Here is a 25,170-nt window from a genome sequence, read left to right on the forward strand (position 1 = left end):
GGGATGGGTCGTTCCATGTCTGGTTCGGGAGGGGACATGTCAGGTGCGGCGTAGAAGCGGGGGATGTCGTAGAGACAGGGTGAGCCTGGTGATCGAGGTACCTCTACGACATCGTCGTCAGTTTCTGGATAAGGCTCTGGCTTTGCAGCGACGATTGCTTCATTCTCAAAAGGATCGACGTCTGCCTCTTCAAAATTGACTGGCGAGGGGCTTTGCGAGCGTCGAAAGGGAGGAATGTCATAAAGATATGGCGATCTAGGTGACTCGGGTGCCGCGAGGGTATCAGGCGACGCCGGCTCGGCCTTGACGACAGTGTTTTCGTCATCCTCCAGAGAGTCGACGACGACCTCTTCAGTATAGGTTGGAGGAAGGATGTCTAAGGGGAGATAGAGCCCATGGTCGTACGGATACTCTAGTCTTTGAGGTGGCAACTCAAACTCCGGCATTACGCCGCCGTTTGCTCGCATATGAGCGATGACATGCGACATATCTCTATGCAGCATCTCACCCATATGAGCGACCCATCCATGGTACATGAAGTCGTAGTGTTCCTCTTCTTCATCCATCTTGATGCTCGGCCCTGGTGAGCTTTTTGAGTTCGAGGGGTTGGCTGCAGCGGAATGAAGACGATGGCTACTTGGTCTTGGTGTACTGGGTTTAGGCGTCCGTTGGGTATTGGCTAGAGTATGCTGTCACATCGTTAGATGGGAAGACTTGTTGAGGTTGATGAGACATACCAAGTAGATGGAGGATAGTGAAGACTCTAGTGAGTATGAAGTATCGTAGTTCTGTGGTCCTGATGACAAGGATGAGACTTTGATGATAGATCTCAATAACTTGAGATGTTGATGATAGATGAGATGATGGAAGGTGTTGTGATGGAAGAGAGTTATAAGATGTCAAAGACGAATCCGAGATTCAGAAGAGGTCTGATGGGAGGAGTACACGGATGAAACCAGATGCCAGTGCCAGCGATTAGTCCCGTGACGCATGTCCAAACAAACACCAACCTTGGTGTCCTAGTTCCACTGAAAAGTCTAGATCTTTATTGTTGCCTGCTGGGATGTCTGTTCGTTCGCACAACTTGTTCAATTCCATCTGCCTATGTTCAGTGTATTCCATCAAGCGGAGCACTTAAAGCTTACTCTAAGGTCGAACAGACTCAATCTAAAGAAGTAGCAACGAACGAAAGATATCCCAACTCCGTGCCCCCAGAAGCCCGTATCCAACTAAGCCGGGAACGCCTTGTCTCCAGATACAAGCAGCGACAGTGCTTTACATGCGACAACCCGTTGATCTAAAGCAGTTGAGACGCGATCACGCCAGCCCGTGGTGTTCTGGAGGTAAAAAGTAAAGGATCAGTGTTCGCCGCCTCGTGTTCTAACGGATGTTCACATCAATTCGCGTCTTGGCATCCCCTATGACCTACAGCAATGGTGCATCTCGAAACACTCCAATTGGCTGATTCCCCGTTCTTGTTCCCAAATTTAGGCCTGACAGGCGCCAAAAGACACCTTTGCAGTTAGTCACTCTTAAGCTTAAGCCTGTTAGAGAAACCATCGACGTTAGTGCGGCGCTGGACACCAAACTATTGAATCGCCGGAAATTAAACCACTGCGATAAGCATCAAGATAAAAACAGAGTAATCCCCGCTGTAATTTATTCTTTCTTCACCTACCGTTTTCGCTCTTTTAGTCGCTCGTTAAACATGATTTCTGCAAAGGTTTTGCTGGCCTTTGGCCTGGTCGCTGTGTCGGCGGGGCCTTGTAAGCCTGTTACAACCTCGTGTAAGTCAGTTGCTTCAATGCGTGAATCTAATTTACTAAGTGTTGCAGTGGCTGTGAGCTCGGATACAAGCATTCCTGTTGATTCCACCACTTTGGCCGGAAGCACCGAATCTACTGCTGTGACCGTCACTGAGACTGAGTCTGGGACCGCCACTACTGCTACATCGGATGCGACGTTGACCTCTGATCTGACGACTCTCTTGACTGCTACCAGCGACCTGACAACCCTCACCACTGAAGCAGCCACGACAACAAACGAAAAGACTACGACCACAGAAGACGCTTCAACCACCGAAGAAGCTACAACTACAGAGGCAGCTACTACCACGACCGCCGAGCTCCCCGACTCAACCCAATTCAACATCTACCCCAACCAAGGCGTATCCGCCACCGGCCCCCTCAAAGTCCGAATCCAGCCTGGCGGCTCCGTCTACTTCAACAACCCCTCCAGCGACTACACAACCGGCACATTCGTCGTCAACTCCCGCGGCAAGCTCGTCAACGGAAACCAGCTCATGTGCGCATTCTTCAGAACCGGCCAACAATACGGCGACATCGTTGGCTGTCCACCTGCCGACGAGGCGGATGCTCGCTACGTGCCTATCGATTGTGAGCTCGGCGCTTCGGGAGAGTTGAATTGTTCGGTCCAGGGCAAGTTTTGTTATTATAATCCGGAGATCACGTGTGATGCGAGGGGATTGTATCCTTATTTTTATCTTGAGAGTGCTGGGTCTTCTGGATATGGGCTTATTTTGGGATCGAATGGGCTTAATCTTACACCGGTTGAGCTTGCGGCTCAGCCTGAGCCAACGGAGCCTTAGATCGGCGCATTTTGTGGATGCACGGCTTCTTATGCTCTAGAAATACAGGGTTTCTAGTCATTGTTCCATTCATGTATATATCTTGAACCAAGTACCATTAGATTCGCTGTATAAAACCTTCGCTCATCTGAATTGGTGATCTTTGATGGTCATGGCTCTGAAGATCGCCTATCGGCTAACCAGGACATCAACATCGATTCAATTCCGCGATAAGCCTCAATCAATTTTATTCGGATATGACGAGATATTAAATAAATACACCAAGCGCAACAGCAGCCGCAGCAACCATACCCTTCGCCCTTGAGGCGCTATTATCCGTGACAGTAGCCGCAGCCGCGGAAGTAGTCTGACTCGCCACCGAGCTCTCAGAACCCGTAGCGTTAGTCACAGCCTTCGTTGTCTCCTCCTCAGTCGTAGTCACAGTCTCAGAAGCCTTCGCCTTGGTAACAGTAGTAGCTTCCGAGGTAGTCACCGAAACAGAGACCGTCTCAGATGAAGGCAATTTAATTCCACAAACAGCCTCAGCGTCGAAAGTGAAAGGAATGCCGTGAGCATCGCAATCACTCGAAGATCTCTCAATTTGCTCTGTACCCAAATTACTCACAGTTTGGTCAATTGATGGGGAGGCATTACCTGGTAAGACGTTTTCGGCGCAGTTTTTAGCGATGCAGCAGAAGAATTTTTCGCGCATGTCTTTGAGGGTGCATACACACGCGGGATTATCGGCGTTGCATTTATTAGTGAAATATTTGAAGAAACAATTATTCTACACTATTATTAGCGCCATTACTGCGAGGTCATAGGATCAACTCACGTCGCATGTTGCGTCCTTGTTCTCTTTCTTCTGATCATACTGAGCAGCCGCAAAGCCGCCTACGACGCTAAGAAGCATCAATATGTTAGATGGACGAGCCATTTTGTCGATGTATTTTACGAGGAACGGTTGTTGCGAATATCGTGCTTTTTGTAAGGCATTGACGTCTCTGATTGAACTTGGCCGACAGAGACGATGATTGGTTGAAGAATGGGTCTGGAAATTAGAAATAGGGGATGGATAAAACCCGGCGAATGAGGTTCACGAAATGAAGCTTAGCTGCTCTGTGCCTTCGCCGAAGGATTCATCGTTTATTTTGGGACGAAAATGGCCAATGAATCGTGAAGATCGTCTGGCTTAGGCTGTTTAAGAGCCGATTAACCGTTTTGAATCATGCAAATATCATCCTTTTCGTGTTCCACTAGCCTCCTTACGCGTGGCGCTATAATAGTCATCCTCGTATAGCGAAAAGTCATGACATATACCGCTAGACCTATATCGCTACTATCTAGTACAAGTGCTCATTGCCCAGTCAGACACTTTGGAGATCAGATTACATTTGCATGTTGTCTTCCATGCGTGAGAATCGGACTACAGTCGTTGAGGCCAAACAGACACGGAGGTATCCGAGTTAGGTGTTCTAAGCCGCCATGTCTGTAACCTGCAAAACAACAAAATACGCATAAACACCAGCCCCAATCCTCTGATGCTCCCTCTTCCTCCCCACAATCTTCACCCTGCCCTGCTCCTCAAGCCCATTAACCTTCTGTTCATATCCCTTGCTCTGCCAAACAGACTCTCGAATCGTCGAAACAATAACGCCCCCAGCTTTAGTAACCCTCACAAACTCATCAAATGCCTCAGGTCCAACATGTCCCTCCGTCATAGTCCCAACACAAATAACCGCATCATAAGTCTGTGAAGGAATATCCAGCGTTTCAGCTAAATTCGCGACGCTGAGTGATTTATACACGCCTGTTCGCTCGGCGACTTGGAGCATACCGGGACTTAGATCTATGCCGTGGATGTTTGAGGCGCCGAGGTTGGTGAGGGCTTCGCCGACGAGTCCTGTTCCGCAGCCGGCGTCGAGAATTTTAGCGGAGGAGATTTGGGTGTTGAGATGGGTGATTAGATCTTTGGATGCGAGGAGGGGAGCGACGTATTCTTCCTTTTCGACGTCTTGATTGTAGGTGTTTGCCCATTCATTGTATGTACTTAGCGTCTCTGAGAGGCTGGTCGCTTTAAGGGAGCGCTCGAGTTGGGACATGCCGATCAATTAAAATAAATAGTCTAATCAATTACTGGTGTGTAAGCGTCAATTGTGCTTCTTGTAGCAAGAGGTTTAGATGAGGCGTGGAGAGGGGCGGGCATTTGTATCTTAGGTGAGGCTAATGACGTAGTGGTCTGATCTGACAAGATGACATCGGAAATCGCAAGATAAGCATCACAACAAATTAATTTCTCACAGCCGAGACTCATCAATTCTGCAAGTGACGTAATGATTATGTTTATTTTTATTCAAGCCATGACGATCGCGCGCAAGGGATATTACTCAAACCAATCAATCGCCCACCAAAAAATGCCTAACGTGCTTAAATACACTCAAAATCCGGTATCAACAGCCCCGAGCGATGCAACCCAAACCTCGGCGAAATCTTCGCCAACTCCGCCACAAACCCCGGCACACCGCCCGGAATCTCCATGTTATACCATAACTTCGGATCATCCATCGCCAGCGCCGCCTCGTGCATCTGCACAATCTCCTTGCTATCCCAGATGCCCTCGCGTCTATTCAACCTCCGCAGCAGATCCAGCGCTCTATCACGATGCGGGCCCTCAGTGCACGACCATACCACCACTGACAGGCCAGAGACTAAGTCGCCGTCGAGGGAGTAGCTCGGTTGGCCGGGTGTTATGAGCCGCTGGGCGAAGATCTCGGCGGCGTTGAGGAATGCCTCGGCGGTGTCGGGGGTTGGTTCGGAGAGGTCTTCGGGACCGCAGGACATGCCCATTCGCCAAAAGGTTTGCTGCATGTTGAGATATGTGAGTTGCGGGGACGCTAGGTCTTGGAACTCCCATGTCGCGATGTGTTTCTTTGTCAATTCGAATCGCGAGTTCCAAACCTCAAACTTGGCGTCCATCTCGGCCCATTTCCTTTCAAGTTCCTCCTTCTGCGGAGCGTCAAGGGTAAACACGTCGATCTGGCCGTCGCCGTTCATGGAGCATGAATAAGGTGTCTGCGCGATAATGTCGACGGTCTCGACGTCAAGTCTGCGTAGGTAACTTGCTGCTTCATCGAGGTCCTGGAATGGCTGGTCCGAGATATCGCCGCTCTGCAAAACATCAAGGCAGCCAGAGTGGATATCCGGAATGATGGTGTCCTCCATAAACATCGAGGCCTCAACGCCTAGGTTCGCAAACACCTCTGTAAGCTTCCTCGTCATCTTCTGCTCCTTCGCACCGTTGATCAGAAGAGGCGACGAGAGCAGTTTCGTTCCGGCGCGGATATGTCGGATGGACTCTGCATATCGACCAGTGATACCCTCAAACGCAACAAACAACAAACAACATACAAGAGTACACTGCAGATCAAAGGCAGACTCCATGGACATGTGGGGTATTATACGTTGGATGGACTTGTTGTACTGCTGCATCGCCAAGCTTTTCAGCTGCTGCAGCGGAGAGCACGTCTCCTGGCCGGCCATGTAGAACCTATGCGCCGCGCCAACAGCGATGATGGCGTGTCTAATAGGTTCGCACGAGTGCGCAAGAGGGAGGACATATTTGATGTAAAAGTTTGATGAGCCAGGCGCGCAGGTGAGTTGCGACGAGGTCCAGTGGTGAAAGTGGTGGAAATAGCAGTTCTCAATGGATGACTCTGCTATACGGGGGTTGAGAGACGAGATGGTGTATCCTGCGACGGGCAGTGAAGCGCGCTGCTGGATCTGGTTCTTGTTAGGCGTAGCGTAGCCGTCGCATTTAACGCGGCCATCGCGACAACGGCGACACGTCGGCTTCTCCTCATCGCACTTCAAGTGCCTAACTCTACAACTCACAGTGATCAGCAACGACTCAGTATCCAATTAAAACACAAATACGTACTTGCTATATACATATTAGTCTCTGATTCGTCAATTGAACACACGGCGTAGGGGACATACCAGGTTAAGCAGCCAGTGCGAACTTTTGGTCTAGAGGCGCGCTGCCATTTGACCTTCTTGGGCAGGATTACGAGTTGGTTCGACGAGGTAGTCATGTTTCCTTGGTAGGTAGTTACGAGAAAGCTTGGGTCGAAAAAAACAAAGCAAAGGCAGGGAAAGCGAGAGAATTTTGATGCCGTTGGATGGTGCCCTTGGTACGGGGAAATATCAACATGTCGCACTTCTCCACCCGCCAAGAGGCGCAGTCTACACGCTAGCAGGGCCTCAATCCCTGTCTTTACGGTGCAGCCAATCAGTGACCAAATGTCGGCTGAAACGTGGGTCTCAGCATCTGGAACCGTCTGTGTCATACCGAGAGAAGTCAGTAACTGCGTAAGCCTCAATGATTGTTTAGCAGGCGTAGGTTCTGTTTAGCAGCGAGAATCATGCATATTTGGCAGTGCCTCCCAATTCACCTGAAACGGCGCATCTTGGCATGCACGTTTTCGGCACTCAAGAGCCGATAAGGCTGAATTAGAGAGGAAGAGATCGAGATGAATTACGCGGCTCCCAGGGGCTGCGCAGGATCGAGAACATCGAATTGTAATTTGATGCTGGAATCACACTGAGTTACAAGGTGTTGCTTCACGGCGAGCCTGTTTGGGATAATTGTCCGTGATGAGGATGATATGTGACTAGCGGAATTATTCTAAAACATTCTGACACTGCAGTGATTGACGAAACATGTCGTCAACGTCGTTTAAGGGCTGATACTGCCAAGCATCAAAGGGAGTATCATGATGCTGCAGCCCGTTCCGCACTTTCGGAACCACTCCGGAACTCGGAACGCTGGACTCGGAACGCTGGACTCGGAACGGCTGCAACGCTGCATTCACCATACTCAAAGATCTCAAAACAGGCTGGGACAGTTATTCTCATCGAATTAATGGTGTTTAAGCGTATGTACAAGCCTATAGACAACCATAAACACTATCCCGTATAAGATATCTACGGCCGGGCTCCACTTCAGCTTTGTAACTTTTGGTAATCACCACGTTATGCTTTTGAGTTTGGCTACTAGACCAAGCGCAGGATAGTCTTGAGAAACAAAGACATTCAGGCGTTTTGTTTCGTGGCGGAGCACGTGCACTCCGCGGACTACGGCTCACAGGAATGCGGAATGGCTGTATAACGTTAATACCACGAAAGAAAGAGTCAAATGAGCCAATTGAAGAGTTCAACTAGCAATATCATTTGCCGTCTCGTTCAGGAGGTTGAGATTAGCCTGAATTTGTAAACGGTAGCTTACGTCGCCCTTGTTAGGGGGCTGGGATTGTAGAACACTCACCGGAGCAGACCCCTCAAAAGACAACAATGGAACTTTGTCCTCGAATGCCGAATAACACCTTATACAGAAAGGGACTACAGAGAAGGAGATCTTCAGGATAACTCGGCCTTGGCAAAAGCGTGTTCTCCAGCTCTTTAACCTTCTGTCATCTTGGCATTGCAACCCACCACCAAAGTCCCAATCACATGTATCACGCCCTATCAAATTGTGTTATAAGCTTCGTCTTGACCTCGCTAATCGTGAATCCTGTGAGCCGCTTTTCCGGGAGACGGGGCGGTACACTGCCTCGACTCCACTAAAATGGGGTTTTCGGGAATGCCGAGTGTAATGCGCCTCAACACCAAGGAGTCATATCCGGAGGCCGAGAAATCCGTTCATCGCGGATGAGACTTCGGAAAGATTAGATAATGGATCTTTGGTCGACCGGTAAATCATCTGTGAGTCCTAGAGATCTATGAAATGAAACGTTGCGTTGCATCGCCGGTGAATGAGGCCATCTCGTTGCAAAGTTTCGCAGGCGGTGAGGATCACTCAGATATCGCAAGTACCGGCCTTTTGACCCCAGAAGCAATGAGACCGTCGGCCTGGCACTGAAGTCATGTCAGCATGTTCCCGGTCTCAATCTTGAGTTCTTCCTCCGAGTTTATGGTCCTTCCTTCGCTCGAAGAGCATGACTAAAGGATCTAAGAGCATTGCATAGAGACTACCACTTTAATATCGCCTAGAAGACGGACTACTTAGAAGTGATTAAATGAATTAATTAAAGACTCGACTACGCTGCAAAAGGACTTGCAGCTATTCAGAACACGAGGACATGTTGAGATATTTTGAACGACCTATGATCCGAAACCACAACTGCGTGGCTAATACTATCACACGACGTACATCCCTGACCTTCCAAGATTAAACGCTTTCAGCTAAAACAGGATCTTCACTTTCGTTGTTCCGCAATTCGTTGGTCAAGTTCAATTCTGTATACGCAAACACCGCGGCCTTACTCTGTACCGGCTGTTCAGCTGTCGGTGAGCAATCATGCGGCCAATGGCACCTGTCGATTAGTTCAAAACACCAAAGAGTTATCCTAAGTTGTTCACTCCGACCTATATCGAGGTTATTCCAAAGCCGAGGCCCATTTGATTCGACGCGCGCCTCGGTTCTCCGGAGCTGCGTGATACAGAACTCGGCCGTCCGCTCTTCGGCAAGGCGGCACTAGTGGGTCCGTGCCGCGGAACCCCGATGACTGATCTTCACAACTCTCATCTCCAGACATGACATCATCTCCTCACCGCTGCCATCATGACTCCCGATAACTATCCCGTCTATAAAGCTAAATCGCATATGGCCCTCCCAGATCCGCACATGCCGCCCGGTCGCTTCCATCACGCCATATTCGTGGAGACCAGCAAAGACGGCTCTGGTACTCTGTACCATGTCACCGGCGACGTCACTTCAGCAAACGGGATGAGCTATGAGAGTAGAGAGTCGCCTGATCCAGCTCAATTAGAGGGTTTCTATTCTAAACAACTGCTGGGTTATACTGGTTCCGACGTCCATCCGGAAAAATGGAATACGGTTCTTGCTTCCCTGCCGACTCCGCCGCAGCAAAAGGCTTCGAATCCGAGGAAGCAAGGTCGCGTTGAGCCTTTTAGAGAGAAGGTTGGGGACTATGAATATGTTTTTTATAGTGATGGGGAAGAGCGTAAGCCGCTTTGGAAGTGTACGGAATGGGTTGAGTGGCATGCAATTCCTGCTCTTCATGAACATGGCCTGATTCGGAGCAGTGACTAGTGACTACTCTAATGTTAAATATCCAAGGCCAATAGCTCGGGGTTTCTCAATTTGAAATACATCTCTCTCGTATATTATGCATCTCGTCTGCCTTGCATGTATCAATGACTGTTGTTGTCTCTCCCGAGAGGAACAATGGATACTCATATCGACAATGCCATTGTAGCAAACAATCCAGCGCATACCGCAGCCAGAGAAAGTTTCACGCCCCTCAAACCGCCGTTCGACTCAGCTGGGGCATCAGCACCAGCCGTAGAACTGCCAGTCTCCTTAGAAATAGACTCTGTACCCTCAGCCGTAGTGGTATTCGGATACTCACTCTTAAGCTTCTCCAGCCCAGCAGTAAGTGTAACCCTCCCATACTCAAACGTAGGTCCATAAATCTCTCTCAAAGCCGACTCCCCCTTGTACGTCTTCAATCCAATAGTCGAGGGTCCATCAGCCGGTCTGTTAATCATGGTACACGCCTGCGCAACAGATCTGCTCATCTCGCAGTGAAGCGAGTAGTACCACTTTGTGCCGTCTTGTGGCTCCGTGATGACTACGTCCATGGTTCCTGTTGGGTCTGCGCTTGATGCGAGTGATTTCTCGGCCCATGGTTCTAGAGTGATTGTCTGGCCGTTTCTGTCACAGCTATCAGAGTCGGGTGGACAGTTGAGGAGGTATGTTTTTGCTGTTGTGTCTGCGCCTAGGACCTTTCCATGGAGGGTCATGGCGTCTGAGGGGATGAGGAGGAGGTCTTTGACTGATGTTGACATTCTGGCGGTGACTGAGGCGTTGAAGATGGCGATGGCTGAAGAGCTTGCAGCTAGGTTTGCCTTGTATGGAATTGAAGAAAGTGTCTTGAGTGTAAAAGGTCTAATTATTGAGATGATTCGGTTTTATCAGCCGTGAAGATGAGGATGAGATGTCAGCAAAGTGAAACAGCGCGTCTTTTCACGCGACCAAGTCCGTGCCGCAATCCCTGTGTGGATCACAAAGCGCGAATCTCACCAAACAATATTCTTGAAGTCAATGCGACAATTAGAAGGGCGTAAAAGAGTAAAAACCAGATCTGTAGAGACTGAAACAGAAGCCATATCTTGGTATACATCGCGAACCTCGTGTTGTATAGACGACCTGTTTTGGTGGCTCGTGCATGGACCTTGTCAACCGCTCCACGAATTTCCGAAAATGGATCAGCCAATTCTCGCTCTTACATCAACCCATCACGATGTCAGTCTTGTTCGTGCTTATTTACATATTAAAAGGTTTATTTCTCACTTCCATCTACGCGACAATGGATTAATTCTAATCTCTAGGGAAGTGCCTCCGCCGGTGCTTGTCAAAAAAGCTCAATGCAGATGACGTCGCGTTTCTCGAGCTGTTTTCTCGCATTCTCATTGGCCGCGACAATTGCCCAGGTCCATCAAACCATCTCGTCATCTAATCATTCGCTAACTCAATCTCAGATGAAATCTCAAGAGGGCTAGAAGAAGGTATCAGGCTCGAATGGGGAGATGTCTGTGATTTTGTAAATCCTTTCGGCGACGCAAGAGGTCGGGCCTTCAATAGTGTTTGGACATTTGACCTCGATAAGGATGTTCTTATTCTCACCAAGCATGACCGGCTTTGCTCTGCACCTCTCAGCGTAGCGCGCGATCGGCTACTTACTTTGGACGACTTTGAGATACTGAAATCACCAACTGAAGCAATCACAGAGGAGGCACTCGTTTCAGCACCGTACTTGGATCTTCAGCCTAAATCTGATCCTCGAACGAAGGCATTCCTTGGTCGCATCCTCCGCGACTTTGGCCAAACATGGCGTCATCTACTGAGAAGGGTTATGAATGATATCACGTTCATGAAGCTGGCATATGCTGTTGTCTGGATATCAACTATGGATTTCACTGTAGTGGAACGCATGGGATTCGACCACGTTGCTGGTTGCGGCGGGCCATATGTCAGAGTGACAGACTTGCCACAATGGGATGCCCCCGATAAAAACGTTGCTCAGGTTGGCTCTAGCTGGTTTGTTTTGGTACGAGATATTCCCGAGGGCCTTGCGATGACACAAGAGCATATGAAAAGCCACGCAGTGCTCGCCGACGCAACGACTGGTACTGCAAGATACGCAATACTGACCCTCAGGCAAATCGTCTGCTGCAAAGTTCACAACGGCGAAGTAATATACACACAGCCCGAGTCACTTTTTAGCGAGACTCCTCCTTCTGATTTTGCTATCGACCTGATTCACTGGGCATCAGACCTTCGAGCCGAGCCTGCGCCCAGTAGGCTCCGGTACCTCCCCATCGAGATACAGGATAGGATCCTTGGTCATGCGACAAAAAGCAGTGTCGCAGCAGCGAAACTGGGCGTCGAGCTTGCTTTGGGATCGCCATTCCCTTGGACTGAGCAAGGCAGGAAGATCAAGCTGGAGGAAGTGCGGAGACATCGGACAGAGGCATCACCAGTCGAATCTCAGATCTTTCTCGATGGGGTGATGAGTGGCTTGTCATATAAACGCGAGGCAGCACCTCTGGGCTTCAAGGTCGACATGAGCTCTCTTCCTGCCCCTGCTCGTTCCACGGCTGCTGTGCCTCCGCCGTAAATGCCTATCCCGGCAAATACTTGAAATTTTGGCTCGACCAGCACTATGATACACATAGTCAATTATTTCTACATCTCTTGGCCAGCAGTACATAGTTCGAGTTTATTAACAATCACGGATTTTTTTTAATTAATAAAATAAGATAAGTTCCCTCATAAATCTGTCTTGCGCCGCTGCTCTGCAGCCGCTTCATGACCAGCCCCCGCCCTCGTTACAAACAGCTTCCGAATATGGCATCCAGTACAACCCTGCGTTGGTCGCCCGCCACGCAATGATCTGATCACTGCGGCGCCCGCAATTGAGCAAAAACATATAATTATCGCGCATTCAATTTCGTCGAGACTTCGAAGGAGAGGGTAAAAATGGCGCAAGAAGCGAATGAACACGAAGGCCCTCTTCAGGCAGATGTACGCTTTCCGAAGAAGGCTTGACTGTTTACTGACTCTGCTAGGATGCTGCGTCTTTGAGCCATGATTCTGCATTGGCTGCTTCGTACGTGCTTCGCGTCTTCTGATGGATAGTCACTGATGTGTTGTCTAGCCTTGAGTCGGGAAGTTATCTGACTTCACTGAACTCCAGCGTGTTGAACTACAAGTATGTACCATTACATGGATGCGTTCTCATCTAACCGTTGGCCTACAGATACGAAGTATGGCTTCAAGAAGCTGCTTAGACACTTGCCCTGACTGACCAATCTTAGAATGGACGACGATATCATGCATTTCGTGAAGGCGCTTACCTGGTCGTAAGTCAACAGATATCTCAATGCAAACATGCACTGACGATCGTAAGCCAAATGATGACGAGGAGCAAGATAGAATGGATCTAGGCCATCATATCTACCGTCTCATCCTCGGCGGCGATCTTTTCCTCGCGCCCATCGGCGATAAAGTCAAGCGCGTTCTCGACCTCGGCACAGGAACAGGCATCTGGGCCATGGACTTCGCCGAGTACACACTCCCCCATCCCTCACATCCTATATCTAACAATCCCCAGCGAATATCCCCAAGCCGAAGTTCTCGGCACCGATCTAAGCCCAATCCAACCCCCATGGTATATCCCCCTCCCTTCCCCATAACACTTCTAACATCCCCAGGACCCCACCAAACTGTGTCTTCGAAGTCGATGATTTCGAATCAGATTGGCTCTTCCGCCAGCCCTTTGACTTCATCCACGCGCGCGAACTACAAGGCTGCATCAGCAACAATGCACAGTTCTTCACCCGTGCTCTGGCAAGTCTAGCACCAGGTGGATACCTCGAGATGCAGGCGGTGCACTCAGAGTTCAAATCAGACGATGACACGAAAGATAGAGCGGATAACGCGTTGCTTTGGATGAAGACTATGGTTGACGGGTCTTCGAAGTTTGGAAAGCCGTTGAATGTAGCGCCGGGGTGGAAGAAGGAGATGGAGGATGCAGGGTTTGTGGATGTTGAGCAAAAGGTTCTCAAGGTAAGTGCTTACGTTGTAGTGAGATGTTTTCTGATTGTGAAATGTCTGCTGATGGCGAAATAGGTGCCTATTGGATCTTGGCCGAAGGATGCGAAGCTCAAAGAGATTGGCAAGTTTCAATCTGTGCAGGAAGCGCAGGTCATTACGTCGTATACTCCTGGTATATTCTCGCGTGTTCTGGGATGGAGTGATGAGGAGATTCAGGTGTTTATGGCAAAGGTGAAGAAGGATCTCTCTGACCCGAGTATCCATCTTTATCTTCCTGTTTATTTCATCTGGGGAAGAAAGCCGGAGTGATAGCTGGTTCAGTCAGATACGTGTAAGGCTATCGAGGAGCCGATGCGGGTGATATGGTAAATAAGCGTTTGCCAGTTAAGATCTCACAGTTATCTGTGTTAAAATTAAAGGTCAACTTCATCTCATCTTGTTGTCAAGAATGCCATTATCTTAATTTCTATCGAGCAGTCCACAACTCTTAATGTCACTTATCTCCTTAGGTTCGCGCTTCGTAGCCTAGCCTTGCGGATGTGGGGCGACACCAGACATGACTTTCCTATACCTCTGCTATGGTACTAATGACGGTAACAATTATGAGCCCAATGTTCCCCAGTAATTGCAATTGAATAGCCGATTGACCTTAACATGTTTTTTCTACTCTGTACTAACTTTCTCCATGTATCAGGACTCAATACGAAATACCAGTTCTTGAAGTCCCGGGTAGCTGGAAACTGATTGATAGCCGATATCAGAGAAGGCTTATCTTATCAATGTCGGAAGATAAGGATCACCTCTGTATGTCGCGTTCATAGTAACATTGGTTGCTTCAAGCAAGCTACAGGATCCCTACTCAGGTTTCTTCCATAACTAGGCTCCTTTGTTGTGCTTTTGTCGTTCATCTTGTAATGCATAGTAGCAAAATAAAGGCATTGAGCTCATGTCCAATAAGTATGGAGACGTGAAGCCTTTGTGGATCACCCCAATGTTCGTGGGGTTGCTTGGGCGAACATCTCTTGGCATCGACTATTGGCTCAATTGCTTCTCTTTTGTATCAGTATGGCTATTTCACCGTGTTCTGCAATATACAAGTGGTCTGCAAGTTTAGCTTGCAGCTGTTCAGCCTTTAAAAAAAGATTACGCGGACTCAATTGGTGCTGGTGTCGCAAGCCTCTTTCACCGCGTATATGCTATCTTTCGCGACTTTTCGCGACCGACAACGATTCAGTCTCGATACAAATATGGCAATTCTAAAGCCAGCTTCCAGATCTATTCGATCGTTCTACAGTCTTTCTGCTTCAATCGATCTGATAGCACAAACGCAGGGGCATTACGCCATCCCGATCCGCGACGCGTAACCCGACGTGTCCTTAATCGCCCACTTGCAGACATTGGGGGCAATCGTGGGGGATCGCGCCATCAAGAGGCTCAGCAGACTTAAGCGTAATTAAAACAAACCAAAAGACAAACTTAATACTCTAAAATAAGCGTCCGATAGGTGGATAATCGTTCACGACTGTCATCGCGCCAAGCCCATTCGTATATGCGGCTATCAATCTCCCCAACGGTGAACCGTTGATACTTCCCAATTCAGCCCAACACAAATGAACAGTTCGGATGAAAAAAACATCTTGACTTTTCTGATCGTTCTCCCATCGTATCCGGTTGGCGGAGAATCACGGTCCGCCGGGATAATCCATGGTGAATGTAACTGTGCACGGTAATTGTCCTAATCAATATGAAACGTCCGTCTTCCAAAAAAAGAAGATGGATAAGCTCAAGGTTAGACAATTAAGCTTATTGGTTAGGCCGTCCGATAGACACGGAGAAACCTCCCCTTTCCAAAAATGACAGTGGATCGCATCGAATGTTTGCAACGCTGTTTAAATACCTAGCTCAACGCCGCAGGTAAATTGATTCGATATCGAACTTTGACAATCTCATCGCTCACCATGAAGTTCCAGACCCTCCTCACCGTGGCATCCGCCAACCTCGTCCTCGCAAACAACCTCCTCGCCAAGACCGCCGACTCATGGATCCGCAACAACCGCGAGACCCAACGCGCATACTGGTACGGCCGCGCGGTCGTCTACGAGGGCATCGAAGCGACCATCGAGCTCACCAAGAACAAGACCCTGCTCTCCTGGTACCGCGACCAGATGGACGACGTGGTCTCCCCCAACGGCACCATCATCAACTACGACCTTACAAAGTACTCGCTTGACAACTACCGCATTGGTATGAACTTGCTGTACTGGTACAAGCAGACTGGTGAGGAGAAGTACAAGATCGCTGCGGATTTCATTCGTGATAGGATCAACCAGCATCCTAGGACGCCGACTGGTGGGTTCTGGCATCGCTCGCCGACGTATCCGGATCAGATGTGGCTGGATGGCATTTTCATGTGCGATAGCTTCTACGCTGAGTGGACTGCTGAGTTCGATGCCAAGAACACTACTGCCTGGGATGACATTGTCCTTCAGTGGGATAAGATCCAGGAAGTCACCATCGACAAGGAAACAGGTCTTCCTGTTCACGGCTTCGACGAGAGCAAGATCGCTGTCTGGGCTGACCCCGAGACCGGCGCCTCACCTATCGTCTGGTCCCGCGCCGTGGGTTGGTACATCTGGTCGCTCATCGAAGTCCTCGACGTCTTCCCCAAGTCTCACCCCGGCTACAAGCGTCTCGTCACATACTACAAGGATCTCTCCTCCGCACTTCTCCGCGCCCAGGGCCACGAGTCTCACCTCTGGGAACTCGTCATGAACAAGGAGTACGAGGGTGTAGAGGGTAACTACATTGAGAGTTCCGCCTCTGCCATGTTCACCTACGGCTGGCTAGCTGGTCTCCGACGCGGCCTTCTCGATGAGAAGACGTACACCAAGCCCGCTAAGCAAGCTTACAAGCGCCTCATTCGAGACTTTGTGACCAAAAACAACAACGGTACCATCACCTGGGAGGGAACCGTCGAGGTTGGATCGTTGAACAGTGATGCTTCTTTCGAGGTAAGTTTGTGTCGAGCGATATCATGGATTTGGCTGACTTTTGCAGTATTACACTGAGGTTCCTGTTGTTCCTAACGATACTCGCGGTATGGGACCTTTCATGATGGCTATTTACGAGTGGGAGCGTCGCAGCAAATAAACGCATGATGGAATGACCTTATAGACGTTAGACTATAGATTGAGATAGAGATGATGATCGATAACCTTAGTGTACATATTTAATCCAAGTGCTCTGAGCACGTACATTTACTTAATTTTCGTTCCGATTCCACCGTGATGTTTACGTTCTTGATGCCTGTGCAAGTCTTGTGTCTTCAGCATCCTTAATACTATTGTCATCATGACTTGGTGGCGCGTCTGGGTTGGCGCGTTGATCGTTGAGGATTGAATGGATACGCGACGGATTGGCATACGCCCGTTTATTTCCGGAGAGAGATAAAAGTCTACGATTGGCTCACTGCCGTTTTCGCTATTAGACTCTGATTTCATTCCATACAAAGTCTTGATGCTTTCACATGTCGCTGATGAGCGCAAGGTGATTTTTGAGTCTTTTGTCTTTGATGCGACATGAGAATTGGCTCTGAAGTCGGATTGGTGAGCGCTGCCATTAGCTCATGAGCTATCAATCGTAGAGTCGCATCGCATCTGCCGGTAGAAAACAGTACCCAAAATCATCAATTGATACTTCTTCCGTAGTCTTTGAACAAGTAGTAGTTACTGACTTCTCATAAAAGAGAGTCGATCTCATTCCAACGACTACACATTCCGGCCTTCTCAAAATTACGTCATGGCCCGCATCCGTCATACGTCATGTCTCCCCGTCATCTTTCAGCCTCGTATATCTCAACTCCTCTCAACATCAACACAATCTCACCAAATCATCATTCACAATGGCAGAAGTTGCAGCTGGTGTCATCGCAGTCGAGCAACTCGTCTCAACCGGCCTTGAAGTCGGCGCCGCAGCCACCGTAGCGCGTCCTACGCAGCCGCTCACTGCAGTCTTGAGCCAAATCGCTACGACCCCAAAGGAGGATAATTCGTATGTCCGTCACGCAGTGCTGGGTGGCAGTGCTAACAAGAGTAGTCTATCCCTTGCGAGATCTCATCATAGCGTCAGTGTCATCGATGGCAAAGCGTACATCTTTGGCGGCAAGAAAGATGATGGTAAACTCTGCAACAACGACATCCACGCTGTATCAATCGGCGATCATCCAGGTGAAGCCGAATACGCATGCTACCCAGCTGTAGGCAACGAAGGCCAAATCCCCTCCCCACGCATCAACCACGCCTCCTGCACACGGCGCAACACGCTCATCATCCACGGCGGCCAAAACAGCGATGACGAACCCGTCGACGATGAGTTCACCCTCTGGGAATGGGAGCCCAAAGCCGCACGATGGTCTTCAATAACCGCTGCTGGGAAAGCGCCCCAGGCTCGCTACGGCCATCAGATCTTCTACGATGCCAAGAAGGATAATCTTGTTCTTCATGGGGGTTTTGAGAATGGGCAGCGGAGTAAGACGACGTGGTTGTTTGACTTTACGACGCGTCTTTGGCATCCTTTGCCTGATGCGCCTGCTGAGTCTTTGGCGGCGCAGTTTGTTGGGGGGACGCTGTATGCTATTAGTGCAGAGTCGGATGTTCATGGGTCGGTGCACTATATCAAGACCGGTACGATCCAGGATGAATCTCTTGAGCAGCTTCCGGAGTGGACAACCGTTGACTTTCCCTCCAACCCTCTCGTTCCCGGTCCACGTCCCCGCGTCGGCAGCGCTTTGATCCCCGTAACAACTGGCCACGGACGCCGCTACCTGCTCTACCTCCTCGGCAGCCGTCAAGACGCATCAATTTCTAGTGATAAGACGTACACCGAAGAGCACCCGTTCTACTCTGATATGTGGACGCTTCAACTTCCCTCCGATGGATACAGTGCTACACGGGTCAAGGATGCTATTCGCGACACGATTCCAGGTGTTCAGTCGGGAGCGTTTAGTTGGCATGAGCTTGAGGTTGCACCGGCGGAGATGACGCAGGAGGCGGGTAAGGTGCACCCAGGACCGAGAGGGTTCTTTGGTGCTGATGGATGTTTGGATGGGAAGGGGGTTTTGATGTGGGGAGGTGTTAATGCGAAGGGGGAGACTGAGGCTGATGGATGGTTGTTGAGGATTTCTTAGAGGCCATCGCGGGTGTATTGGGACAAGGCAAACAACAAGGGAGTGCGGATTGGTCAACAGTGTATCTTTCAAGGGAAAGCAAAAAGGACTATAGGTTAAAGCAATTAAGACATGTTATTTTAGTGGAAGCTCTCCCATTGTCTAGAGTTATATCGACGACTTCGAATGACTACATTATGCCGTCAACTCAACCAATGACGTATTCCCTTAGTCATCACAAAACTCATCATGAGACTCTGGGTGGCCAGACTTTCAACCTTTATCATCTCATTACTACAACACAACATTCACAAAATGAAGCGCGCTCTAATTACATCGAGCCTCCGGGCAACTGCGACAAGAAGCACCTTTCACACAACCCCCCCGCGCGCTTCACCGCACACCGCAAAATCTCAGCCAAGTCAGACTCAATCACCAACGACAGAAGATTCAAGCAAAGAAGCGTCCGCAAACAAGACGGCGCCTCGAAAAAAGACAAGTGCAGAGCTGGATCAGGAACTGAGGGAGAAATTGGAGGGTATGTCTGGTGATGGAGGAGGCGCGGGAGTCGAGTATGAGAATGGTAGGGCGGAGGGATTGAAGCGAGGCGTCAAGTCGAATATGTTCCGGGTGATATGATCGCTGCGACTACGGAGATCATTGGATTTTGGGGAGGGCAGTCTTTGGTTACGGCAAGTCTGAGGCTGATGGACTTTGGGGAGAAGTGTTATAAAATAGGCATACGCATGGACTGGAATCGACTCGTTATTTGTATGCTCCTGTTACCAAGACATCCATCGCAGAGTTCTCGTTCTGTCAATATGATTTCGTGGTATACTACCCATAGTTTGACTATAGAAATACTTCTTGAGCGTTCATATAGTTGATAGTCGGGGCTTACCTGGAGCGGCTCGATAGTAGGCTCACGTCAGATCAAGGTGCCATTGAGAATCCTGCGCGACATACGATAAGCAAGTAGAAGGTCACCGTCGAGCTCATAGGTCAATTCTCCAATGCGATATCTTTCTTCTAGACTGGGTCAGATTGACGAGAATGGATGTTGAGCTGAGTCACCAAGATGAGATGTAGTGTAGCCATGAGATGACCAGAATGATCCAGGGTATCCAGCATTACTTGGGCTCATGCCTATTAACGCCATGCTCTCCTGCAAAACGATGCCGTATATCCCGAGGAATACCAATAAACTTGAAGTCCTTTTGTTTATCAAAGTGAGTCAATCAATGACTCAGGCGCAATTAATTCGCGTCGAGAATTGATCACCTCTCGACTATCGCGAATCTGGGTTGTGACTCATGAGCCATCACCAAATAGGAAGGTGAAAGTGGAGGCGCCGATGCATTGCTGACCCGACGCTTAGATACGTGCCGTATTCCCGATGCGATAAACGACCATCTACGACTACATAAACCATAAACACAACCACTTTCTTTCATTCTGTTCATCATCGCCATCATGGACATTGCAAGCGTGACCAAGGCGTTCCAATCGGAACGCCTTATCTATCGCTCACCGGAAGATAACGATAAAGATAAGGAATTCTTCTTCAAGCATATCGAGAACGACCCCGTCGCAAAGGCCCTCGCAGACCCTTCTGTTCTTCGTCCCAGGAACAAAAAAGGCGTCGAAGACTTTTTAACAGAGTTTCAAAAGTCGACTCTCGCAGTAGTCCTCTGTCTCTCCCCCACCGAAGCCAAAACGCAAAATATTGAAAGCGAAGAACCAGTACCCATCGGATTCATTTGCATCGGCTGGGGCGGCAAACGCAATAACATGGAACAGCATAGGGCTACACATATTGGCATTGTGATTGCGGAGCCTTTTAGGAACAAAGGTTATGGCGGGGAGAGCATCAATTGGGCGCTGGACTGGGCGTTTAGGTTTGGGGGGTATCATCGTGTTGGGATTGGGACTTTTGGGTTTAATGAGCGGGGGCAGCATTTGTATAAGAAGCTCGGGTTTGTGGAGGAAGGGAGGAGTAGGGAGGCGCTTTGGTTTGATAGACGGTGGTGGGATATGATTGACTATGGGATGCTGGAGCATGAGTGGGAGGCTTTGAGGGCCAAGGAGAAGCGCGATAGTTAGTGGATGTTGATAGACTTTGTGCAGAAAGGTTGGAGGGGTACGATGCTGCAATTTTATAGCCAGCCACGGCTGATGTTATCGATCAGTCGCTATCTGTATCGTGAAGTTAACTATACTCGGGCTGATCACAGCATGTATAAAACTCTTGCTCTATTGTCAGCAGGTCATTACACAAGCATATCATTCAGCTTTTAATTGAGAGGCCTATCTTTGTTAAGGCTATGCGCATTTTTCCTTCCAAATTTAGATGGGATTTTTCAGTGTAGTAGCTTAATATGTCTCGCTCAGGTGTCATAAGCTTCAAGTATCAATCAACCATCGTCAGCAGTACGTGGCATGTGTATACTTTCAGCCATAAATCTCATCTGCCCCAAGGTTCCAACACTGTGTCTGGGCAATTGCTAAAGGGACACAGCCAAGAAAGTTTATCTCATAAGCTTTGTGACTCCTTGAGGAGGTATAAGACGTCAGATCCAGTCGTGACATCTTTATCCTTCCTTCTCGATCTTTTGCAATCCCACCAACAAGGTTCATCGTCAGCCCCAACTTCTCCGAGGCAAGACGATAAACTACATCAACATCGCACGCTTTTTCACCAGCAATCAAGAAAATAACTGAATTGATCACTAGCGACAATGTCAAATCTCAGATGTGCTCTCTGTGGAATTACCATCCCCTGCGCCCACCCCAGCCATGCAGACCAACAACAACGGGTATGGTGGCGCGAGATCTTCGCTGGTAACATAACAGAACATCACGTGTAACTGGAAACCTGCTGACATTCTCCAGTCAAGCGTGAAGAAGACCAGTCGCACTTTTCGCTCACGCCTCTCGGATATTCTCAAGATGGGTCTTTGCAACCGCACCCAGTTATTCAGCCGAATGAAGGATACTTCATCCACCAAGCATGCTGGCCTATATACCGCGACAAGATGTTCTTGGAATCCGGGCGACGCTATGAAAACGAGCAGATCCTGCAGGTGCTGTTTGACTTCATACAGAGTATGCCTAGGAATCGCGACGGTTGGATATCGTATCTTTGCCCTGTTAATGAACCAGCGGTATACCTTGCAACGTTCCCAGGCGACTACTATCCCCGTTGCGACTTTTTGAAAGCCGATCCCAGCATATCCGTCACCCCTCCGGCTTCGTGTCCTTTAGTTGACGGAGGCACCTATGGTGTTGATGATACGGAGACATCGTTAGACTTGTTCTCCAAGCTTTCTACCGAGTTGAATCACTGTATAATCAACTTGCTAGATAACGTGTCTTTGTGCAATCTCCGGCTTGCATCAAAGGCAGTTGCAAACCTCAGCAAGCCTACCGAGTTACCTCAAACATTCTGGGCAAGTCGCTTCAACTATGATCGCGAAATGGACTTCTTTCCGACGGATTACAAGAGAACAGAGACATGGCGAGATCTGTACTTCAACGTGAAGGATGCTCTTAGAGACACTTCTAGTGCAGGACACATGACGAACCGGCGTCGGATCTGGTGGGGTCTTGGGATGATCACGCCCTATCTGATCGCCATGCTTGACCAACGCCCACGTCTGGATGACACAACTCGTTTGAGAGAGGAGCTAGTGTCATTAGGATATGAAATGACACAGAAAGTACAAGGGTTCGGGGGAGACCGGGGCGCAAATCCTTCCGGGGATATTCATGTCAGAGGCTCGCGATACCTGAAGCTGCGACTCGGCGGCGCACGGATCTCCGTTACCCGAGCGTATATCGATGGGAGGGACTACATAACCGGATTTCGGGTCACGAGGCGAGACCATACTGAGAGGTTTCGCATTGGCTTAATCAACACTTACGAAGAAACGAGATTTGTCATCAAGCCATCTGACCAGGTCATCGCTCTCAAGGTGGCGACTACCTTTGGTGGCATAGTCGGACTCGCCTTTAGGATCAAGGATGAGCTCGGTGGTGTAGACTGGAAGATCGTGGGTAAAGTCGACAAGCCTGACGATTATGTTGGCACCACGCTGCTAAAGCCGCAGAACGGGCCCTATATTAGTGGCTTGCTGCTTGGTCTCGATGTACGTCTTAAGCTGCAGCCTACAAGGGAGTAAACTAACGAGTTTAGGCTTGCAAAGTCGTTTCTATCCAGCTGGTTGAGAAGCTACGCGACGCCACTGCTGTGGATAAGCGAAGAAGCCTTGGACAACAACATGTTTGGCATCCTGCACCGCCTCAGCCTGACGTGGTGACCAAATTTACTCCCACGGTCAATGAAGAACCTGCTTTCATCTTGAACATGGACTTTGGCGGCCCAAGTGGCTCACTACTTCCACTCCTCACTCGAGCCGCCTTATTTGTCGATGATATAAATCACACTGTCAAAGGCTTAGGCTTCTACTACACTGACGGAACAGAAAGGGAGTTCGGCTTCCGCGAAATCGTATCTGACTCCCGACAGCGATTAACGGCTATTGAACTCTCTGTTCCTATCGATGGAGCGGCGGGCGAGAGAATCGTTGGCCTGTATGCGATGGGTCGTTGGTCCTTCAGGGTACGTAGCGAGAATCATTTCAAAGACGACTTTAGCTGATTGCCGGTTTCCAATTCAGTTATTCACCAGTTTTACTTCTAGAAAAATTCTTCCTATGGCCGGGCTTGAAATCAACACTGAGGCTGTCCATTATAGAGAGCCTGTAACTGGATTTCTGGCGCAGGTTCGTGTAAGTTGTACCACGTTCCTATGTTATCTGTATACTTAAGACACTGACTTGTACCTCGAAAGATGATTCCATCGTATGGGTCACTGCAATCCTTCGGACTTGTACATCTTGACCATCCAGACTCATCTCAGCCCCAGTGGCCGTCACCTGCGCGCAAACGCTATAAAGGCCACCCAGGGCCTTCAAATTCTGTCTGTCTCAACAACGTCAAGCGCGTAGGGATCTCATGTGGAAGAGAAGGACGCAGCCGACGTCCAGAACAGGTATCAGGTTTCCACTTCGAATTCTGGGACAACAGTCGGCCCGTTTATGTTGGTCAGTGGTTTAAAGAGATTGGCCATCTCGACGTCTGCGAAGGTGAAAGAATCACAAGCTTCACTTTCTGGAACGAATTAGTGGGTTGTACGTATCATAATGGCAGATATGCAAAGTACAGCGGAGTCCGGATCCAAAAATCTGGTCCTGAACCGAACGCTGTCGAGGTGCATCCCGGGCCACACCGCGATATGCACGAATCAAGTCATACGGAGAATCGCTTCGAGAGATTGGTAAGTCAGGTATGATGTTGAGGAAGAAACGCTAATTTTGTTTTAGGATAGTATTGTTTGGCAGGTTTTCCACATGCACGACACTACCATTATCGCGGGGAAACCTACACCGTTGGCCAAGAGATGCCTTTCGACAGAGTCGCATATACGCGAGGAATTGTGTACAAAGAGCGACAAGATGTTCTGGGAGATAGAAGATGGAAAGGGAGGCTGGACGAGTGTGTCCCAGATAGCCGCTTTCTTCAACCCCGACACCAAGGGACTGTGCGGTATGGAGTTTACATACAAAGATAACCAGATCAGACGCGGTGGCTATACCGAGGGAACAAAAACGACCTACAAACTCAAACGATACGAGAAGGTCACGGGTGCATGGATTACATCTTCGACAACAAACGTCAGCGGTGACATCCGTGATGTTTCTGTAAGTTTCTCCCTCAACCTTCGCGAGTGATATAGCTAACGGTCAAAGTTCATTTTGAAGGATACTAAGAGAATGGAGATGAACTGCAATGGAGTGAAAGTCCATGATCATAATCCCCACATAGTTTATCCTTCACAGTGTACTGGAATCCCGAATGCGAGAAGGGTGCCAGGTGGAGAGTCGGAGTGTGTTGGTGTGTACCTTGAGATGTGGCCTGACTTGAAGGACAAGGTTTGTTGTCACAAGTTTGGGCCGGTCTATGTTGAGCTAGCAGATGAGGAGGAGGAATGAATGACACGGATAGTGTTCGAATGAGTCGATACTGCTGTTTTGATCAGAGATTGTTGGGGCAGATGTATCTGAGCTAGATAATGTCAATGAGTCTGAAGACTACCCATGGGCAGACAACTCCAGCAAGGCTTGCAAACACTCTCGATGCCGGTTTCCTTGATGGTGTGCCCATGGAATGGTTAGCAGAAGTAACATCCTAAACTTGGACAAGTAGACGATGGCTCAG

The 25,170-nt window shown here is 49.1% G+C and overlaps 10 protein-coding genes across 10 annotated transcripts; 7 read left to right on the plus strand and 3 right to left on the minus strand.

Annotated features, from left to right (window-relative positions):
* On the minus strand, positions 1-566 carry FTJAE_11034 (uncharacterized protein; the record flags this gene model as incomplete). Its single annotated transcript, XM_037343936.1, has 1 exon — positions 1-566. A coding segment is annotated over one exon (566 nt), but the record flags the coding sequence as incomplete, so codon positions are not given.
* Positions 567-1,708: 1,142 nt separating this feature from the next.
* FTJAE_11035 (uncharacterized protein) lies at positions 1,709-2,608 on the plus strand (the record flags this gene model as incomplete). The annotated part of the gene is made up of 2 exons (XM_037343937.1): positions 1,709-1,787; positions 1,836-2,608. 2 exons carry the CDS (start codon positions 1,709-1,711, stop codon positions 2,606-2,608), a joined length of 852 nt encoding a protein of 283 aa, XP_037201867.1.
* Positions 2,609-2,855: 247 nt separating this feature from the next.
* On the minus strand, positions 2,856-3,524 carry FTJAE_11036 (uncharacterized protein; the record flags this gene model as incomplete). Its single annotated transcript, XM_037343938.1, has 2 exons — positions 2,856-3,374; positions 3,423-3,524. 2 exons carry the CDS (start codon positions 3,522-3,524, stop codon positions 2,856-2,858), a joined length of 621 nt encoding a protein of 206 aa, XP_037201868.1.
* Positions 3,525-9,206: 5,682 nt separating this feature from the next.
* On the plus strand, positions 9,207-9,698 carry FTJAE_11038 (uncharacterized protein; the record flags this gene model as incomplete). Its single annotated transcript, XM_037343939.1, has 1 exon — positions 9,207-9,698. One exon carries the CDS (start codon positions 9,207-9,209, stop codon positions 9,696-9,698), a length of 492 nt encoding a protein of 163 aa, XP_037201869.1.
* A 143-nt stretch (positions 9,699-9,841) lies between these two features.
* Positions 9,842-10,456, minus strand: FTJAE_11039 (uncharacterized protein; the record flags this gene model as incomplete). The annotated part of the gene is made up of 1 exon (XM_037343940.1): positions 9,842-10,456. One exon carries the CDS (start codon positions 10,454-10,456, stop codon positions 9,842-9,844), a length of 615 nt encoding a protein of 204 aa, XP_037201870.1.
* A 415-nt stretch (positions 10,457-10,871) lies between these two features.
* Positions 10,872-12,288, plus strand: FTJAE_11040 (uncharacterized protein; the record flags this gene model as incomplete). Its single annotated transcript, XM_037343942.1, has 2 exons — positions 10,872-10,926; positions 11,150-12,288. The coding sequence occupies 2 exons, from the start codon at positions 10,872-10,874 to the stop codon at positions 12,286-12,288; spliced, it is 1,194 nt and encodes a 397-aa protein (XP_037201871.1).
* Positions 12,289-12,650: 362 nt separating this feature from the next.
* On the plus strand, positions 12,651-14,036 carry FTJAE_11041 (TAM domain protein; the record flags this gene model as incomplete). Its single annotated transcript, XM_037343943.1, has 9 exons — positions 12,651-12,695; positions 12,740-12,780; positions 12,829-12,882; positions 12,931-12,937; positions 12,989-13,033; positions 13,081-13,238; positions 13,285-13,341; positions 13,385-13,739; positions 13,803-14,036. The coding sequence occupies 9 exons, from the start codon at positions 12,651-12,653 to the stop codon at positions 14,034-14,036; spliced, it is 996 nt and encodes a 331-aa protein (XP_037201872.1).
* Positions 14,037-15,685: 1,649 nt separating this feature from the next.
* On the plus strand, positions 15,686-16,877 carry FTJAE_11042 (cell wall glycosyl hydrolase; the record flags this gene model as incomplete). The annotated part of the gene is made up of 2 exons (XM_037343944.1): positions 15,686-16,738; positions 16,785-16,877. The coding sequence occupies 2 exons, from the start codon at positions 15,686-15,688 to the stop codon at positions 16,875-16,877; spliced, it is 1,146 nt and encodes a 381-aa protein (XP_037201873.1).
* A 751-nt stretch (positions 16,878-17,628) lies between these two features.
* Positions 17,629-18,912, plus strand: FTJAE_11043 (Rho GTPase-activating gacHH; the record flags this gene model as incomplete). Its single annotated transcript, XM_037343945.1, has 1 exon — positions 17,629-18,912. The coding sequence occupies one exon, from the start codon at positions 17,629-17,631 to the stop codon at positions 18,910-18,912; it is 1,284 nt and encodes a 427-aa protein (XP_037201874.1).
* Positions 18,913-20,364: 1,452 nt separating this feature from the next.
* FTJAE_11044 (uncharacterized protein) lies at positions 20,365-25,144 on the plus strand (the record flags this gene model as incomplete). Its single annotated transcript, XM_037343946.1, has 10 exons — positions 20,365-20,789; positions 20,913-20,989; positions 21,625-21,732; positions 21,784-23,039; positions 23,087-23,512; positions 23,676-23,681; positions 23,744-24,229; positions 24,276-24,653; positions 24,792-24,884; positions 25,058-25,144. The coding sequence occupies 10 exons, from the start codon at positions 20,365-20,367 to the stop codon at positions 25,142-25,144; spliced, it is 3,342 nt and encodes a 1,113-aa protein (XP_037201875.1).
* Positions 25,145-25,170: the final 26 nt, after the last annotated feature.

The sequence above is a fragment of the Fusarium tjaetaba genome (assembly GCF_013396195.1).
Source record: "Fusarium tjaetaba strain NRRL 66243 chromosome Unknown NRRL66243_c0000266, whole genome shotgun sequence".
NCBI classification, from domain to species: Eukaryota; Fungi; Ascomycota; class Sordariomycetes; order Hypocreales; family Nectriaceae; genus Fusarium; species Fusarium tjaetaba.